Source organism: Phyllostomus discolor, chromosome 9 (genome assembly GCF_004126475.2).
Source record: "Phyllostomus discolor isolate MPI-MPIP mPhyDis1 chromosome 9, mPhyDis1.pri.v3, whole genome shotgun sequence".
NCBI classification, from domain to species: Eukaryota; Metazoa; Chordata; class Mammalia; order Chiroptera; family Phyllostomidae; genus Phyllostomus; species Phyllostomus discolor.
The window spans coordinates 79,346,723-79,360,054 of NC_040911.2; the positions used below are offsets into that span (position 1 = coordinate 79,346,723).

The following is a 13,332-nucleotide window of genomic DNA, read 5'->3' on the forward strand; positions in this document are numbered from 1 at the left end:
ACCCCTGCTGGCACAGTGGCTGAAAGGATAGCTTTAGGTTTGGGGTGAAGAAGGTCAAAAAAGGAGATCCCCTGGGATGTGCAATTATCCAATTAACTCAACATGCCAGTTCAGAGGTGTCCTGTGTTTCCTCAGGGCTGCTGAGATAAGGGCAGGCAGGAGGAAAGATTCATGGAGCTCTGGTCTTAGGGTCTGTGTACATAGCACTGAGGATGATTAACCCTGGGTCTGGCAGGAGGGGATGTGCAGATCAAAGGCCCTCAGACAAAACAACCCACGTTGGAACTCAGGGGGAGCAGGGCATTGCCTGCTCTGAACAGATGTGCTCTAAACAGGCTCGCACAGCATCACCAGGGCTTCGAGGAGACCTGGGGCTCTTGTCAGCCAGGATCAATAACCCCGGCTCGCAGGTGGGAATGTTCTTTCTGCATTTCTATCCTCTTTATTTATTCCCACTACTTATGAGAGACAAACCTCCACTCTGTCACCGAACTGTGTCTCAGAGAAACCAAACCAATCCTCTTGGGGACTTCCAGATCTGCTTTGACCCTGCCCTGTCCCAGACTCCTCTGAAGACCCATCTCTGGTCACTTTCCCCTGTGTGTCTCTGCAGACCTTCCTATGGACTGGGCACCTTCCTCCTTTGGGGCACGGGGCTTCTTTCTCATACCAGCTCACCATTCATTCTCCAAGCATCCCCAAAAATGGAAACCACCCGGCAGGAGGATCAGATTCCTGGGAGGTAACTGTACCCCCTCTGCCTCACTTTGCCCATCAGCCTTCACCCCTCACCTTAGCCGGAGAGCTGACTCCCTCCATGTCTCAGGGCTGGAAAGGCAGTGTAAGGTGAGATGAAAATGGGGGAGGGCTGGAAGGAGGCAGCAGGCCTGGAAAGGGGCAGGTCCAGGCCCAGAGTGGGAGGAGGAGACAGGCAGTAAGGGTGTTGGCTGAAAACCACAATGTAAGGAAGGATGGAAGGCTGGAACTGGGGTATCTCAGGCCTCTCAGTGGGTGGAGCTAGAGGCAGAAGCATCTGGGAAACAGGCCTCCCTCTGGAATTCAGAGTTGAGCTGTTGTGTAACTCACTGGCTCCTAGGATCTAGAAGACAAGAGTGAAAACTACAAAGGGGCATCCAGGAGTTCCACACTCCAGAAGGACAGATTCTGGTGAGTATGACACCCTGCCGGACGCATGGATTCCAGGGTCTTTCTTACTGCCTGGACACCAAAACAGCAAGAGGGAGGCCTGGGCAGTTGTTCAGAGACTCAGTGGTCAGCAGGGATAGCTGGAGCAGAAATACACATGTACAGAAATGAGAGAATATCAAGGCCAAGGCTTGGTTGAAAGTAGCTTTGCCACTCCTAAACCAGCCCTGGCTGTCTGATCTACCCCTACCTGATTTCCCAGCTGCCTTGTGCTCCTGGGTACTCCAGAAACTCCACATCTGGTGACTCTCAGCCATCCTTCCAGGCATGGGAGACCTCAGGAGCCTTGGTTTTTGTTGGGAACAACATGAGACCAGGAAATTCTTGACTCCAGGTTCCCAAGCCTCCCAGCTGTCTGGGGCCTCCTTTCTTCCCTGAAGGCAACCCTGAGGGCCCTCCCAAGAAAGACTCCAGAACCTATTTTTAAATGCGACCTGCAAACCAGGTGACAGGCAAACTAGGACTCACCTGAGGCTGGGCAGTTCTAAGGAGGAAATGGGCGCAAATGAGTTTTGCTGGGACTGAAAAAGTCTTCAAGTCCCTTCTTCATGTTCCAGCAGAGCCACATACCTGAAGTCATTCACTGGCTCATTATTAATAGATGTTTATGCAGCAGCACCCGTGGCCCTGGGGGGTTTGCAGTGGTAAAGGGCAAGTTCCCTTCCCTCAAGAAGTTCATGTGATGGGAACAAGGAAACCGAGGAGGGTACCGGGAGATTCAGGCCCAGATGGGACAGAGGAGAGAGGCCTTCTGCAGGAGGTCCCCTGTGGGTTAGCATCCAGAGAATTAGAGGGAATTAGAGGGAAGGGCATCTCTGGGAGAAGGAAGAGCAGGAGGTGCCACGGTGCACCTGGGGGAGATGATGGGGGAAAGCCGGCAGAGGCAAAGTCGCTGTGCACCCAGCACCGCTGGGGAACTCCGGGACTTGCACTCCTCCTCAAAGGCTGGTGGTAGGGGGCGCTTGACACATTGTTTGAGGGTGTGTCTTCAGGATTTAATGGGCTGTCACCTTGTTCTCTTCCCAGCTACGCACCATGTGGTTGGCCCTGCTGCTATCGTTGTTGCCCACGGCGCGGGCTCTGAGCCTGGCGGGGCCTCACCACCAGAGGGTCCTTCTTTTCCGGCTCACTCAGCAGGGCCCCTCTGGAAGCGGGGTCAGTAACACCACGGATTCGCCCTGCGAGGGGCTCTTCCCCACAGGGGCCACGACCTTGACCCTGGCGAACCGCAGCCTGGCACGCCTGCCGAGCTGCCTGCCCAGCTCACTGCGCAGCCTGGACGGCAGCCACAATCTGCTGAGCGTCCTGAACGCGTCGGAGCTCGGCCACCTGCCGCAGCTGCAGGTGCTGACGCTGCACCACAACCGCATCAGCACACTGCTATGGGGCCCCGGCTGGCCCACGGGTCTGCACACGCTAGACCTCGGCTACAACAAGCTGGCCGCCCTGCCACCGTGCGCTGGGCCCGCTCTGAGCAGCCTTCGCACGCTCGAGCTCGCCGGGAACCCCCTGCAGTCGCTGCCGCCCCGGGCCTTCGCCTGCTTCCCCGAGTTGCGTCTACTCAACCTCTCCCGCACCGCGCTGGGCAGCGGCGCCCAGGGGGACATCGCGGACACCGCCTTCGCGCCCCTAGCCACCCTGGAGGTCCTGGACCTCAGCGGCACGCTCCTCAAGCAGGGTGAGTCCTGGGCTCCACCGTTTTTTAGAGGCGGGCTGGACATGTTCTCCCGGGCAGGCCTCTAGATTTCCTGAGCCACACACACCTTGCTGGGAACACCTCACGGAGGTTAATTCCTTGAATCCCGATGTAGGAACTATCATCTCTGTTTTGCGTTAAGAGGAAACCGAAGTCCAGAAAGGTGCAAGGCCGGAGATCTCACAGCTCATTAAGTGTTGTCTCCAAATCCAAATCCAAGCTTTCTGGGTCCAGAAACCAAAGTTTAGCCTCCCTGTGGCACTGCGACCCAGCAGAGCTGAAGAATGGTAGTAGAGTGGGGAAGTGGATGCATTGATTCAGGGCTGATTAGCACCAAACAGGCAGTTCTTGTGATGCAAATGATGCTCTGAGGATGACTTCACGGCCTTTTCTACTTGGTTGGCTAAAATCGTGTCTGCAAATGTTGACCGCTTTAAACAATACACAGGAGGGAGGTAAGAATACCAGTTCTTCTGTACTTGGTGTATTCTGACTCTGGTTCACAAGGTTGGTTTCATTATTTTAAAAAACATTTCATGGGTCTAGAATCACCTCTCCCACCACCACAGAAAAAGAAAGAAAAGAGCGAGAACTGGAAACAAAGGGGAAGGTATACATTATCCATGTATGAGGAGAGCCACATAATTAGGTTTCTGGGCCTCACTCAGCCTTCTGCTTTTCTCCCCCTTCCCTACCTTCCTCAAAAATTCCTTCACTCCTGGTAGCCATCAGAGTGAAGTTTGGGGTATTTCCATATGGGGTTAACAAGAAGGTGGGAGAGCAGCGGAGTTGGAGACAGTGTCCTGGGTTCAAGTCCTGGCTCTGTCCTTTCCCAGCTGTATGGCCTTGGGCTTCTCATTCTCCTTTCTGGCCTCAGCCACCTTGGGAAGGAAGGAAGGAAGGAAGGAAGGAAGGAAGGAAGGAAGGAAGGAAGGAAGGAAGGAAGGAAGGGAGGGGAGGAGGGGGGAGGGGGAGGGAGGGGGAGGGAGGGGGGAGGAAGGGACTGGCCTTTCCGTTGAAATGGCCCTGAGATCCCCAAAGCTGCCACTGTGCCCATGCTCAGCAATGACGTTCACAACTCGCCTTTTCACTCTGGGTGTTTCAGTAATGCCCTGCCAGCCTCCTAAGTTAGTGTCTTCCTGGGTAGTGGGCAGTTTCCCCTCTGTGTTTCAGTGCAGTCAGGGTGGATCAGAGACCTGCCCAAGCTCACGTCCCTCTACCTAAAGAACATGCCCAGGCTGAGGAGCCTGGAGGGGGACATTTTCAAGATGACCCCTGACCTGCAACAGCTGGATTGTCAAGATTCCCCAGCACTTACCTCTGTCCAGACACACATCTTTCAAGACACTCCTCGCCTACAGCTCCTTCTGCTCCAGAAGTAAGTACTGGTATTTCTGAATCCCATGCCTCAATTTTGCCCATTACACTATACTAAGTAGGTATAACTATTTTATAGAGCAAAGCAGACTCTAATTTTCCTCCAGTGGCTCCTTCAAGTCCTCTCTGGGGTTTTGTTCTTCCTTACCCTTTGGGTGATATCTTTGGGCCTGTCCCAGGTAGTCCCTCCAGCCTGAAACTGTGCACCTCAATTCCGTCCAGAGTAATATTAAAACTCCTAACTCTCATGCATGTAAGGCTTCCTTTAAGCTCAGGATGAGTAACCTGCATGGGAAGAAGGGGTGAGGGCATCGGGTTCTTTATTTCTCCAACCACATGCGTCTCCATGTGAGCAGTCAGCCGAGGGTCTAGGGAGGAAAAGCGAGAGAGTCGAACTGTCCTACTTGCAGTCAGCACCCAGGGTTGGTGCCTTCTGCCCTAGTGATGTCCGAAGTGCCACTCTACCCACCCTCCTTCCTGACTTCTAACAGGAAGGGCAGCATCCCTTTGAAGAAGATCCCAGGCCACCTCCTTTCCTGGGCACCCACACCTGGGAAGCAGCCACTTCTGTCTTTTCTCTGCCTGCTCCAGCCCCAACCAGAGTGCTTCACTTCAGCGTTTGTCATAAAGAAAAGGAGAGAGAAGATGCAGAGCACTTAGCTCAAAGCCTGTCAGATGGTGTGTGCTCTATAACATTAGTGCAGATGAAGGTGGCTGTGATAATAGTGATGATGGTAATGATGAAAGCGATTGTGAGGATGTTGGCAATATGGTGTGTTGGCGATAGTGACAGTAACGGTAATAATAATGATGATGGTGGTGGTGATATGATGAGAGTGATACCTCTGGCTCAGACTCCACTTTTGAGCTTTAGACTGAAGCAACATTGTGTGTAAGGTGTCGGAGGTGGAGCCAAACTGCCTGGGCTCAAATCCTGACTCCACTACTCACTAGCTGTGTGAGTCGGGGCAAGTTACTTAGCACTTCCATAGCTCAGTTTCCTCATCTGTGACATGATGACCAAAAGAGAAGCCCAAGGTCATTGCGAGCATTGCCCAAAGTAATATCATCTAATAGTTAGATGGTGTACTAACCCCTAAGAGAATGGTTTTCCCATACACCACCATGGCTCTCTGGGAATCGTTTAGACCTGATTGTAAAAGCCTGACAATTGATTTTCTGTGTATTTCAGCTGCAACTTGAGTTCCTTCGCTCCTTGGACCCTGAATTCCTCCCAGGTCCTATCCATCAACCTCTTTGGCAACCCCCTCACTTGCAGCTGTGAGTTGTCATGGCTCCTTGTGAATGCAAAGAAGATAGTCCTGACCAGGTAACACATTCACAAAGCAGGTGACTAAGGAGTGAGGGTCAACCACCTGGAACTGAAGTTGTCCCAGCTCATGTCTTGCTCATATAACCAGGCTGGGCAGGTTGGCATTGTTGGGCAGGGTGGCCATCTCTCATGTAGTCACATTTAGGGACCCAGCTAATGGAGGCAATGCTTCCCTTCCGGTGAGTCAGAGAGGCAGAGAGCATGGACAAACAGATATGGAAGGTTTTACTGGGCCTGACCAGGAGGTGGGGCTCATCATTACCACTAACAGCCACACTTAACTGCAAGGAAGGCTGGGAAATGTAGTCTAGCTCTGTTCCCAGTAGGAAAAAGAAATGGCCTAAGTGAACAGTTAGCTTTTCTCTGCCAAAGTAGGGTTATCATTGCCCCATTTTACAGACGAGTGGACTGGGGCCAAAGGAGAGGGCTATTTGCCTAGATTTATGCAACTTCTGGGTGGAAGAGGCAGAATCCACCTCCCTCCAAAATTGTGCTTAAGCACTGGGCTCCCATGAGTCCCCCAAATGGAGCCTGGCCTCCTGTGTCATTCAGTTCAAGGCCAGTGGACTTACAGAACTGTAAGTGGGACAGACAGAAGTCCTATGAAAACTTCTCATTGGCTCTTACCTGAAAGAGCTATTTTTGCAGTGGGGCCTCATGCCCAGGTTGGCCACAAGAAGAGGATGAGGGCTGGGAACACCTCTGGTCTTGAGCACCCTAAAACCAGCTCTATCAGCTCACTTTTGGGGACATCCCCTGTTCTGTAGGGGTCCTTTTCTTGCCTCCCACCTAAGCCTGGAAACAAGTGAGGCTCAGTCTGTCCCTTTCTCCGCTTCATGTGGATTCCAAAGACAAGCACCCAGGGCCTTTGCAGTGAAGGGTCGAACTTTGTATTAATGAGGAGGTTGAGAGTGCAGGCTCTTCACATCACATCCTACTGTTCATTTTGGCTGCATTACTTAACTTCTCTGGGCCTCTACCACCTCACCTGTAAAATGGGGATAACAGTGCCTACCTCATAAGGTAGTGCAGATTAAATCCATCAATACAGTAAAGTGCTAACAGTAGTCCCTAGCACATGTCAAGCACTCAGAAAAATGTTAACGAGTGTGAGTATTGTGACTAGTACTCACGGCCAGGAAGCAGACAGGTGAGAACGCTTAGAGAATCTGGACTGCCCTTCACAGTATTTACCCAGGTTTAGGCTCTGCCATTTGCTGGCAGTGGCATCTCAGGCAGGTAGTTCTTTCTGAGCTTCTGTTTCCTCCTCTGCCTCCTGAGAGCCTCCTCCACAGGTTGCTTTAAAGGTCAGTGAGGTGCTGTGTGTCTAGTGTGTACTCTGAGGTACCTGGTAGGTGTGTTGACAAGCCTTACAAAAGGGATTCTCTGCATTGAGTACGCAAAGGCCAGCACAAAAGCAGTTTTGATGCCAAAATTACCTTTTATCTGGTTAACTTCCCTTCCAGGGCAGCTGACACTCTGTGCGCACCAGCTGCAGGATCCCTGGGGGCCTTCTCAGCTCCTCTCCCGCTGTCCCAGCTGCCCAGTGTGTGCCACTGGGACCAAAGCACCACTCTCTTTGATTCCAACCCACCCTCCTCCCTCTGCTGTACCCAGACACCATCCACACAGGGGCCCTTCATCCTGCCCAGCACAGCCCCCTCCACTCAAGCTGTGGGAGGCCCACAGAGTGTCACCACAGCCCCCTCCCACACTGTGGGTCCCACCTCAGGAGCTGCACTGTCACACAGCAGTGTTGGGGAGGGGGCCACGGCCTCTGCTACCATCTCTACATCAGGTCCAAAAAACTCCAGCCATCCACCTAGGGCTGCAAGCACAGCCGGGACAGAACACGAAGTACATACTGCCCGGTTTGTCCTTGACCCTAACATCTCAGCTGCCACCACCCCACCGGCCAGCAAACAGCTTGGCCTCTTCCCTGCCTCCGGCAGCCCACTGAGCACACCCCAGCACGACTGGAAGACACAAGCCACCCCGCAGGCTCCCCACCCAAGCCGTTCCGAGGGTGAAATTCCAATCCTGCTTTTGGACGACTCGAGTGAGAGTGAGGATGAGGAGGTCCGAGCGCCTCCCAAGGACGTCCCCTGTGATTACCACCCCTGTAAGCACCTCCAGACTCCGTGTGCAGACCTGCAGAGGCGCTTGTGGTGCCGGTGCCCCGGCCTCAGCAGGGAAGACACTATCCCAGACCCTCCCAAGCTGCAAGGGGTGTCAGAGACCACCGATACATCTGCGCTTGTCCGCTGGTGCGCCCCTAACTCGGTGGTGCGCAGCTACCAGATCCGCTACTCTCCGGAGGGCTGGCCGGGCAACCAGTCGGTGGTTGGGGACATCTACGTCACTGCCCGGCAGCACACCTTGTACGGGCTCTCCCCGGGCACCACGTACCGCGTGTGCGTCCAGGCGGCCAACAGCGCGGGGCTGAGCCAGCCGAAGGCCTCGGGCTGGAGGGAGCCGTGCGCCACCTTCACCACCAAGCCCAGCTTCGTGCTCATCTTCGCGGGCCTGTGTGCCGCCAGCGGCCTGCTGCTCGTGTGCACCCTGCTGCTGACCCTGTGTCTCTGCAGGCGGGGCCGGAGACCACACAGGCAAAGCTACGACACGCACCTGGTGGCCTACAAGAACCCAGCCTTTGACTACCCGCTGAAACTGCAGAGCTTCAGTTAGCCCAGCTTCCCCTCCCCCAGTCGAACTGGATAATCACTGCCCTCTCGGCTCTGACTCCCGAAAGGCCAAGCACTCCTCCGGCACACACTTGCCTTCCTTCTACTTGGCTGTGGCTGTTTCCAGAAACGTGGTGGCCCACGTGAAACCTCTCGTATCGGAACGGGCCATTCTTATTTTTCAATAGCCACCGGTGCTCCTCGGTGTACAGAACTGTGTGTGGAAGGAGGAAGAGATAAAACAAAGTCTCTAATCCAGCCTCTTATACTACATTAGTGACACTCTCAAACCATTTTAGGAAGTTGAGGGCATTATACTAAGTGAAATAAGTTCCGTCTGGTCAAGCTCCAGCAAGGCACCTGTTTGTTAGTAAAGGAATGGACTCCAGTGGGTTCTCGACCTCAGAACTGGGTGTGAGGAAAAGCGCTGGTGGTTTCCCGAGGCCTTCCTGGTTTCTCGGTCACTTTTCAGGATATGGCAAAAATGTGCTTCTAGCTTTAGAGTTAAAACAGCAGACTTTTCACGTCTTTGCCCATTTTTTAATGGGCTTGTTTTTTGTTATTGAGTTTTAACAAGTTCTTTATAAATTTTGGATATTAACCCCTTATCAGATGTGTCATTGGCAAATATGTTCTATTCAGTGGGATGGTTTTTTGTTGTTTTTTTTTTTTTTTCATTTTATTGATGGTTTCCTTTCCTGTGCAAAATTTTTTAGTTTGATGTAGTCCAAATTGCTTATTTTTTTGTTTCCCTTGCCTGAGGCAATATATCAGAAAAAATATTGCTATGAGAAATGTCCAAATTTTACTACCTATGTTTTCTTCTAGGATTTTTATGGTTTTGTGAGTTTACATTAAAGTCTTTTATCCGTTTTGTGTTTATTCCTGTGTTGGCATAAGGAGGTGGTCTAGTTTTTTTGTTTGTTTGTTTTTTGCACATAACTTTTCCAACACCATTTATTGAATAGACTATCTTTATCCCATTGTGTGTTCTTGCATTCTTTACCAAATATTGACTGTAAAGGTATGGCTTTATTTCTGGGCTTTCTATATTCCACTGATCTATGTCTGGTTTATGCCAGTACCATGCTGTTTTGATTACTATGGCCTTGTAGTATAGTTTGAGTCAGGTAGCTTGAGTCCTCCAACTTGGTTCTTCTTTCTCAAGATTGCTTTGGCTATTAGGGTTTTTTTTGTGGTGTGCACCCCTATGTTCACTGCAGTTTATTTATAATAGCCAAGATTTGGAAGCAACCCAAGTGTCCATCAGTAGATGAGTAGATAAAAAAGCTGTGGTACATTTACAGAATGGAATACTACTTGGCCATAAAAATGAAGAAAATCTTATCCTTTGCAACAGCATGGATGGACCTGGACAGAATTATGCTAAGTGAAATAAGTCAGCCAGAGACAGACAAGTACCATATGATTTCACTTATATGTAGCATCTAATGAATAAAATAACCTAACAAACAAAATGGAAACAGACTCATAGAGAGTAGACTGACAGCTGTCAGAGGGGAGATGTTATGAGGCTGGGTGAAAAAGATGAAGGGATTAAGTGAAAACAAACAAACTCATGGACACAGACAACAGCACCGTGATTACCAGAGGGGAAGAGAATTGGGGGGAGGTAGAAGAGGGTAAGGTGGTGATAGGAGACCTGATTTGGGGGAGTGAACACAATACAATATACAGTTGATGTATTATAGGTTTGTACACCAGAAACCTATATAATTTTATCAACTAATGTCACGCCAATACATTTGAATTAAAAAAAAAGTCTTCTGGGAGCACTTGTGAAACACAGGAAAGACTCCTTTCTAAAGTCAATGTTTGCCCCAGCTGGAGTGGCTCAGTAGATCCAGCACTGGCCTGTGAACTGACAGGTTGCTGGTTTGATTCCCCATCAGGGCACACGCCTGGGCTGTGGGCCAGGTCCAAGATGCACAGTCACATCCATGTTTCTCTCCCTCTCTTTCTCCCACCCTTCTCTGTCTGAAAATAAAATCTTTAAAAATAAATGAAGTCAATGTTTATTGCATTTTATCTAAGTGGACAAAGGAGCTATGAACTTTTTGTTTCTAAGGAAGCATAATGTGCTCATTTTCAGGAAGTTTTTTTAGAGAGAAGAAATGAGCAGAAGAGAACCTCAGGCTCTAGCTTGAAGTCAAAACATTTCTCTGCATTAAACAATGCTTTCATGATTTGCATGTGTGTGTGGGATATGCCTTCATCCTTCCTCATTTTTATACAATCTTAGGGAAAAATGATGTTGTAAAATTAAAATGGGGGTCGTATTTCTAGATTTTAATTTTCTCCAGTAGCATTGATGTTGGTTTTCTGTGGCTATCCTAACAATTATCACAAACTGGGTGCCTTAAAACAACAAAAATTAATTCTTACAGTTCAGAAATCCACAATCAAGGCATCAGCAGCATTGATTCCTTCTGGAGACTTGGAGGAATTGTTCCATGCCCCTTCCCTAGATTCTGGTGGTTGCCAGCAATCCTTGGTGTCCGTTGGCTTGAACATCTATCACTCCTGTCTATGTATGCCTTCGTTGTCTCAGGACATTCTGTGTGCGTGTGTGTGTGTGTGTGTGTGTAGCCAAATTTCCCCCTTTTCTATTATTTCCCCCCTGCTTTATTGAGATACATGATATAAAACACCAAGTTTGAGGTGTCTAATGTGACTTGATATATGTATATATTGGGAAATGATCACAATAAGGTGAGCGAACACTTCTAGCACCTGACGGTTACTAAGATCTACTGTCTCCGCAACTTTCAATTATATAATACAGTACTGTTAACTACAGTCATTGTGTTGTCTTTTGGAGATCATTAGATCCCCAAATCTTACTCATCTTGTAACTGGAAGTGTGTATACTTTGGCCAGCTTCACCCATCCCACCCTCACCCCTGAGAACCACTAGCCTGTTTCTATGGAGTTTTTTTTTAGATTCCACATATAAGTGAAGTCATACAGAACTTGTCTCAGACTTATTTTACTTAGTGTAATGCCCTCAAGTTCCATGTTGCTGCAAAAATAATAATTTCCTTTTTATGGTTGAATACTATGTTATTCCATTCTATAGACATACATCATGTCTTCTTTATCCATTCGTTCACTGACAGACAACTTAGGTCATTCTGTCTTGTAAATAATCCTACAATGAACATAGGTATTCAGGTATTTCTTCAGATAGTAATTTCATTTCCTTCAGATAAACACCCAGAAGTCAAATTTCCTTCTTACAAGGACCCTAGACACTGGACTAAGGCCAACCAAATTCAGTATGACCTTATCCTAACTGGATTACACCTGCAAAGATCCTATTTCCAAATAAGTCACATTCAAAGGAGCCAGGGGTTAGAACTTGAACATATCTTTAAAGGAGACACAATTAAACCCACAACAGCAATTATTTCTACTGTAAAAAAAAAATTTAGTTTGATTCCCTTGTATCTTTTGTTTCCAAAGTGTGCAGCAATGAAAAACCCTGCTGCAGAAACCGAGCACATTCAAGTTTGGGCTGAATAACTAAACCGTACTATTTATTTCTAGATCTTTGGTTTTGAAAAAAAGCTCCCCCGAATTCTAAAGTGTATGACTAGGTTCATCCCATGTGTAATCGAGAGAAACTGGACTGATTTAAAAGATATCTACCAGTTCCTAATTAAAACTTTTTTAAAACAGTGGCACAGCAAAATCCAAAACTGATTAACAAGCATAAAGTCTACTATTGAGACTGAGTCTGTTGTGTGGGGGCACCAAAATGAATTTCTGCCATGCACTGAGTCTGTATGCATCAACACTCACACCTGCCTAATACAACTCCGACATTTTGTAAACTCATAGAACTGACATTTTATAACAGCTCAGTATCAGAAAAACCTTAGGAGACTTGGACCACTTTTCTAAGGATTGAGGCAGCTTGAAGGTGAGACCTTAATTTTAAAGAGACTGTGAGTCCAACCCATAAGTCACTCCAAATTGCATTGACACTACACTGTAAGCAAGCACAGTGAAGTGCCAAATCCTCATCTTTCCTGTAGCTACTGCATTTCAAGTTCTCTTCTTGGAACACCATTTATGTGTGCTCACACTTGGCTAGTGCTGAGACAGGCTCAATGTGCCTGCTGGGTGGTCCCGACTTCTACCTTCAGCCTCACCACCTCCCTGCCTAAGACTATACAGGCGATTCCAGAAGGAAAGAACCAGCCACATGCCACCTCTTTTCCTTCTCACCACCCTCCATTCCATTCAGTGGCAGCATCCCTGCCTGCAGGCTTCTACGTGTCCCAAGCCAAGGGTGGCTGAGCAGCTAGTCTGGGAACAAGGAAGCCAGAACCCTGCAACAGAGGGGCACACCGATCCAAGGATGCTACCATGAGACATGAATTTTTCTTATAACTTCCCATTTTAATTGAACACAGGTAAACAGGTTGTTTAGATAATCACATTAAATAATTTCACATTATTCTTGGGTTAGAACCCAGCACAACTGGTAGCAACTGACCTCCACTGATAAGAGGGAACACCAGTACCAGCCCTTGTCTTCCTCTTCCTTCTCCCTGTATCTCCCATTCTCCTGAACATGCTGGTAGTGAGAGTAAGGACTTTTACATCAGAAGGTCCCAAACCAATTATTTTTACAATGTAAGTGCAAGTGACACATCTGAACAAACTTCAGGAATCAGAAAACCTACACAACAAATGACTACAATATGCTATACAAATAACCCAAGATGAAGGTATATTTTTTCCCAGCTTTTTTATTCTTTTAACATCTCAACAAAAAAAATTTCCCCAAAGTTTAAAAAACTTGAAAAAATAGTTTTGTATTATTTACAAACATATAAGTACAGGTTCCGATATCATACAAACATTACCACGATAGAAATACAGTGGGGAGGCATGATATAATCCACTGCCTCTTGGATGGTGTAGGCTCATGGATGTCTTCACGTTCCACCTACCTCTGTTACTTGTTATCCTGATACATAAACTATTAGGCACCTGAGAGGTTG

The 13,332-nt window shown here is 48.5% G+C and overlaps 1 protein-coding gene across 1 annotated transcript; it reads left to right on the forward strand.

Moving 5' to 3' along the window:
• Positions 1–953: 953 nt before the first annotated feature.
• On the forward strand, positions 954–8,913 carry LRRN4 (leucine rich repeat neuronal 4). Its single transcript, XM_028523585.2, has 5 exons — positions 954–1,167; positions 2,233–2,884; positions 4,076–4,280; positions 5,472–5,609; positions 7,079–8,913. Exons 2-5 carry the CDS (start codon positions 2,242–2,244, stop codon positions 8,298–8,300), a joined length of 2,208 nt encoding a protein of 735 aa, XP_028379386.1. The 5' UTR covers positions 954–1,167; positions 2,233–2,241; the 3' UTR covers positions 8,301–8,913.
• The last annotated feature ends 4,419 nt before the right edge of the window (positions 8,914–13,332 follow it).

Excerpts from the sequence above, each read along its gene's own strand:
- LRRN4 (XM_028523585.2), top strand. The coding sequence starts at position 2,242 with ATGTGGTTGGCCCTGCTGCTATCGTTGTTGCCCACGGCGCGGGCTCTG. Across the intron at positions 4,281-5,471 it reads CAGCTCCTTCTGCTCCAGAA|CTGCAACTTGAGTTCCTTCG; the intron begins GTAAGTACTGGT and ends TGTGTATTTCAG. Across the intron at positions 5,610-7,078 it reads AAGAAGATAGTCCTGACCAG|GGCAGCTGACACTCTGTGCG; the intron begins GTAACACATTCA and ends CTTCCCTTCCAG.